General features: G+C 39.9%; 1 protein-coding gene across 1 annotated transcript; it reads left to right on the top strand.

Moving 5' to 3' along the window:
* The first annotated feature begins 1544 nt into the window (after positions 1-1544).
* On the top strand, positions 1545-5279 carry LOC141160855 (uncharacterized). Its single transcript, XM_073645649.1, has 5 exons — positions 1545-1742; positions 2367-2431; positions 2524-2572; positions 2874-2959; positions 3048-5279. Exons 1-5 carry the CDS (start codon positions 1733-1735, stop codon positions 3807-3809), a joined length of 972 nt encoding a protein of 323 aa, XP_073501750.1. The 5' UTR covers positions 1545-1732; the 3' UTR covers positions 3810-5279.
* The last annotated feature ends 1520 nt before the right edge of the window (positions 5280-6799 follow it).

The raw sequence follows: 6799 nt of genomic DNA, 5'->3' as shown, positions 1-6799 counted from the left end.
ATGCTTGTTCTATCTATCACTATGTAATATACACAGTGATGTCACAGTACAGGGGTAATATACACAGTGATGTCACAGTACAGGGGTAATATACACAGTGATGTCGCAGTACAGGGGTAATATACACAGTGATGTCGCAGTACAGAGGTAATATACACAGTGATGTCGCAGTACAGAGGTAATATACACAGTGATGTCGCAGTACAGGGGGTAATATACATAGTGATGTCACAGTGCGGGGGTAATATACACAGTGATGTCGCAGTACAGGGGTAATATACACAGTGATGTCACAGTACATGGGTCATATACACAGTGATGTCACAGTACAGGGGTCATATACACAGTGATGTCACAGTACAGGGGTAATATTCATAGTGATGTCACAGTACAGGGGTAATATACATAGTGATGTCACAATACAGGGGTAATATACACAGTGATGTCACAGTACAGAGGTAATATACATAGTGATGTCACAGTACAGAGGTAATATACACAGTGATGTCACATTACAGAGGTAATATACACAGTGATGTCACAGTACAGGGGTAATATACACAGTGATGTCACAGTTCATGGGTAATATACACAATGATGTCACAGTACAGGGGTAATATACACAGTGATGTCACAGTACATGGGTAATATAAACAGTGATGTCACAGTGCAGGGGTAATATACACAGTGATGTCACAGTGCAGGGGTAATATACACAGTGATGTCACAGTACAGAGGAAATATACACAGTGATGTCACAGTACAGTGTAATATACACAGCGATGTCACAGTGTAGGGGTAATATACACAACGATGTCACAGTGTAGGGGTAATATACACAATGATGTCACAGTACAGTGTAATATACACAGCGATGTCACAGTACAGAGGTAATATACACAGTGATGTCACAGTGCAGGGGTAATATACACAGTGATGTCACAGTACAGAGGTAATATACATAATGATGTCACAGTACAGGGGTAATATACACAGTGATGTCACAGTACAGGGGTAATATACACAGTGATGTCACAGTACAGTGTAATATACATAGTGATTTCACAGTACAGAGGTAACTACTACTCCCATAGAAGTGGACAGAGCGGTATCAGACATTACAGCACAGCTCTCAGAAGTGGATGGAGCAGGGGGTCATACATTACACTTCTGCTACCATTTGCAAACACCCAGAAGGGGAGGAAACATCACACAAGTGAGCAGATCCAGCCTACTTTTACTGCAGTCATAATGTGAGCTAGCAGTACACTAGGTTTTCATGGCAAATTTCAGCAGCTGCTCCCCCTAGTGTTTACAAGTGGAAAATATAAAAACATACTTTTTATATTTTACTCTAATGAAAGCACGTTAATACTAAAAAAAAACATATTGACAGTTTACATGTTTTCAATTGTTGAAAAAAAATGTTGATGACACATTCAGTTTTATAAATTGGGCCCTTAATGTTCTGATGTGATATTTAATGAAATTTAAGTCCCTTTGTATGTAATAGTAAAGCTGTTCTCTCAGATTATCTCCACAGCTTCATATCATAAGCAGAATTACAACACACACATATGAAATGCACTGAAGAGAAATAAGAGCATCCTGTCCCTTTAAATTCAGTGTTACATAACACTGGTCAGCAGCCAATAGGATCGCTGGATTTGAATTTGAAAAAAAGTCAACTGTCAATCATCTTCAGTCTGTTACAGGACAGTGAGCGGTGAAGATGGATATTGGTGAGTGCTCCCATCCCATCATCTGATGTCACTGATTTCACCTAAATTCAAAATAAGAGGGAACACAATGGCTGTTGTCACCTGCCACTAGGGGGTGCTATCAGCATAATATATACCTGCTGGTGCACTGTGCTCCCCCTAGTGGCTGCAGTAAAGCAGATTTGCATGATTAGGTCACACAGGACACTGCTGCCAGTATTATTTATTTAGGGAATTTTTTGCCTCTATTGTAAGTGGGATTGGTGTGCTGGCACTGATAATGGGGGTTAGGCTTTATGTGCTGTTAATGAAGCCAATTTGGCTGTCATTTTTAGGGAGTTACCTGTACTTATGGTCATGAAGAACGTAGACATACATGTATGCTATATATCACTATTTACAGCGCGCCAGTACAATCCAGTGCGCCATATGTTTTGCATGTGGTGTTACCGATACTGGGGCCTCTGCTATGAGGAGACTGTACAAGCAGCCAGTGAAAGCTATGCTCCATGTGGTCATATTGCCTACATGTATGAGTTTAATGGGGGTCCGATACCCGGGGGGACGTTCACTATGAATATGTGGGGAAAGCTGCGGTGTTTGTGTCTTTATCAGATCTGTGACTAAATCTTTTTTGATTCACAGCTTTTACTATGAATTCTACAGCAGAGGATAGATACAGGACGGCACCGAGCCGCAGATCTCTGGGGGTCAGCAGCTTTATTATATCCGGACCCTCGTCTGTCCTATTCTCCATCCCTGATGAATGAATTAGACACTCATCGTATTCTGTTTTCTTTAGGACGTCTACCTCCTCCAGGAATGTGTCTTCGGACCTGGATATTTCTCATGTGAGATTATTTTTTAAATTAAAAGAATCTGAAAATATTGTGTCATTCCTTTAATCCAGAATTTGATAATCCAGAACATCTTTTAACTCAGTGCAGAATTGCAACACAATGTAGATTGAGCAGAAAGTCAGTTAGAAAATAGTTTTCAATAGTAAATCGGATGCTTTCTATGGCGGGAATAATTCAGAATCCAGGAGGTCACGTTGATGTTGGATTAAACAAATTTAACTGTAATTTACAGATTTGATGCCTCTGGACATTGTATGATTGATCCTATTATTTGCTTGTGTTTTCTTTATAGCTTGTCCCAGAACAAAAGAAGAAAGAGATCAACAACTTCTGATTTACTGCACCAGATTCCTGCCGTCGCCGATCTTCAACATGGAGGTCACTGATCACACCGCAGATTATGTTATGTCCATAGATGTAAAGGAACGTTTCAATAGACAATTGACTGAATCTACTCTTTTCTTAGCGCCTCATGCCGACCAACCGTGAAGCTCAGAAGAAATATCTGCCATTTCCTTTGGATGAAAAAAAACCTGAGCCAACATCAATGATGCCAGAGGAGCCGAAAGAAGAGGAGATGAAGGAGGCAATGAAGTATTGGGAGGTAGAAGAAATGGAAGTAGATGAGGCAGAAGACACCAAGAGGAAAGAAGAAGATAATGCAGAAGACACCAAGAGGAAAGAAGAAGATAAGGCAGAAGACACCAAGGAGAAAAAAGAAGATAAGACAGAAGATACCAAGGGGAAAAAAGAAGATAAGGCAGAAGACACCAAGGGGAAAAAAGAAGATAAGGCAGAAGACACCAAGGGGAAAAAGGAAGATAAGGCAGAAGACACCAAGGAGAAAAAACAAGATAAGGCAGAAGACACCAAGGGGAAAAGGGAAGATAAGGCAGAAGACACAAAGGGGAAAAAAGAAGATAAGGCAGAAGACACCAAGGGGAAAAGGGAAGATAAGGCAGAAGACACCAAGGGGAAAAAAGAAGATAAGGCAGAAGACACAAAGGGGAAAAAAGAAGACAAGGTTGAAGGCACCAAGGGGAAAAAAGATGAGAAAAAATCAGAAGCAAAAGAAGAAAAGAAGAGCAACTGGGCCAGAAGAGTTGAGAACCAACCGGCAGGAAGACACAAGATCCGCCATCGGTCCATCCTCAAATACGTCAATACCAACCTCAGAGGAAGGAGGAACATCATCTGGACCATCCTTCTCAAATCAATGAGACGCTGATGGACTCTATGGAACCAACATTCCAGCTGTATTAACATCGACAGCTTCAAATCTAACACTAATAAAAAAGAATAGACATAAAGTAGTAATTATTAGATTAAAAAGCTTAAAAATGTAGTAAAATCATTACAAAGACTTATAATATTAGGAGCAGTAATAGAGTATGTGATATAATAATAGCAGTAACTGTAAGATTAATTGTATAATAATGGTAGAGACATAAAAATAACATCAGCAGGTTTGATCCAGGGTTCTAGGACTGATCGCCTTTTCCCGGGGTCAAGAAGGAATTTTTCCCCTGAGACACCAATTGGCTGAATGTGTCCAGGGGTTTTTGCCTTCTTCTGGATCAACAGCTTTAGGAATAAGGAGGAATAAGGACCTAGGTATTAGTAAGATTATAGTAGCATTAGCACTAGTGGAATAGTAATATAATATAGTATAAAGTGTAATATTAGTGGTTATAAAACAGTAATAATTTCACTAGTAAAGTAATAATAAAATCATACTATAATATTAAAAAATATATATTAATAATGTTTATTAACATTTGAATAGGTATTAGGAAATTTGATCCAGGGTTCTAGGACTGATCGCCTTTTCCCGGGGTCAAGAAGGAATTTTTCCACCGTTACACAAATTGGCTGAATGTGTCCGGGGGTTTTTGCCTTCTTCTGGATCAACATCTTTAGGAATTAGGATTGATATTTTAGTAAAATAACAATACAAATGTTAGCAGCAATGGTAATAATAAAATAGCAATAATCCAAAGATATATACAATAAAATATTAAGAGTATAATAATAATAATATAATAGTAAAATATCAGTAAAATAGCAGGAAACTAAAAATAACATAAATAATAGTAATAATAAAAAAACAACAGTAAAGTAATGATTATGATAATTAGTACTTAATTAATAGTTATTAGGCTTTTTGATCCAGGGTTCTAGAACTGATTGCCTTTTCCCGGGGTCAAGAAGGAATTTTTCCCCTGTGACATAAATTGGCTGAATGTGTCTAGGGTTTTTTTGCCTTCTTCTGGATCAATGGCATTAGGAGTAAATAGAGAAATAATAGCAATATTAGTAACAATAATAATATTAGTAACAGTAAGTTAAAAAAAATAGTGATATTAATAAAATAGCAATATAAATTATAATGGTATAGCATTGTTAGAAATAGTATAATAATAGCATAGTACATTATTAGGCATCAGCTGGATTGATTCAGGGTTCTAGGACTAATCGCTTTTTCTCGGGATCAAGAAGGAATTTTTCCCCTTGACACAAATTGGCTTAATGTGTCCAGGGGTTTTTGCCTTCTTCTGGATCAACAGCTTTAATTCTAGGGATCCCATAGTACTAGTGTAATAGTAGCAATAATAAGTAAAACAATATTGTAATAGTAATTAACAGATTGCGAGGATAATAATGAGAATTATTAGTTAACATTAGTTATGTTAGTGTAGGGCCCCATCTGATGAGGTCGCCTTGTCGTTGGCAGATGGGCTTGCACACTTTGATCAAAATGTGCACTAAGAACCCCAAATTTATACATTTAATAAATAAACAAGTAATGAAATATACAATATTATAAATATAACTTTGTGTCGCCTCCTTTATTTTCCTGTAATAAAAAAAATCATAAAATCCAGCACATTTGCAGACATTTGTATCTGTGTCGTAATTGTGGTAGGTTAACCCCTTTCTGACATATGTGGTAATAGTACGTCCTTGTGCCCTGGGCATATTGGGCCAGGGATGTACTATTGCGCTTAATGCGATCGCGCCCGCACACAAGCGGTGCAGGGCGATCGCCGCCGGATGTCAGCTGATTGTTACAGCTGACACCCGGTACTATGTGCCAGGAGCGGTCCTGCACTGCTCCCTGCACATCAGCCCTCCAAATGCTGCGATCGACATTCCGGAAACAAGGGGAGGTAAGCACCGATACTTACCTCCTTTCCGGCGTCCCGTTCTGTCTCTGCCGGGTCCAGGTGGTTGTCATGGTGACCTGGATGTCGTCATGACGACATCCGGGTCACCAGACAGCAAGAAGTTACTTTGATCATGCGCAGTGCGCGATCAAAGTAACTTCTCCCTGTGCAGCGCTGACAGGCTATATATCACAGGGATGCTGCTGCATCCCCTATGCTATACAAGCGATCAGAATGCAAAAAGTCCCATAGTGGGACAAAGTGTAAAAGTTCAAGAAGTGTCAGAAAGTGAAAAAATATATATATTTTTTTTAAATATAAAAAAAATGAAAAAATATACCAAAAACATAATATACTGTACCCATAAATAAATATTATAAAAAAAAACCCAATAAAAGTACACATATGTGGTATCGCCGCGACCTATAAAACTGTCCCACTAGTGGCTACCTTCCTCTGGCTAATTAACACCCTGGCCTGGGTGTATAAATATCTGCTGTGCCAGAGGGAGGTGCCGGCGATATTCATTACTCCTTGTGAAGGCTTGAGCAGGAACAGTACTAATGCCTCTCTGGTGTTGAGGATGTGTGTGCAGTTGTCTGGAGTCATCTAAAGCTAGGCAATTCCCCTTTGTTTGTCCCCCCTTGTTGTCTTTAGTGTCAGTGGGGATCGACTAGCGCTCATCCCCTTCCTTCCCTAGCCAGGGCCAAACGCCCGGGAAAGACAGGGTGGGGTACGCATGCGGCAATTGGTGAAGAACCGATATAGGGATGTTAGTGGAGACGGTGACGCTATATCAATCAAGGATGTCTCCACTCCCCCTTTCCCTAGAGTCTGGGCTTCCTTTCCCTCTTCCCTCTGTGTTGCACTAAGTCTTTCCCTCACCTTGCATGACACTAGGGTTCTGCTAGGGCTAGGGTTAGGGTTGGGCTAGGGTTAGGGTTGTGCTAGGGTTATGGTTAGGGTTGTGCTAGGGTTAGGGTTAGGCTAGGGTTAGGTTTGGGCTAGGGTTAGGGTTGTGCTAGGGCTAGGGTTAGGGTTGTGCTAAGGC

The sequence above is a fragment of the Phyllobates terribilis genome, unplaced genomic scaffold (genome assembly GCF_046119375.1).
Source record: "Phyllobates terribilis strain yellow unplaced genomic scaffold, ASM4611937v1 Scaffold_9__5_contigs__length_417890890, whole genome shotgun sequence".
NCBI lineage: Eukaryota > Metazoa > Chordata > Amphibia > Anura > Dendrobatidae > Phyllobates > Phyllobates terribilis.
This window is presented reverse-complemented; position numbering and strand designations above follow the sequence as displayed.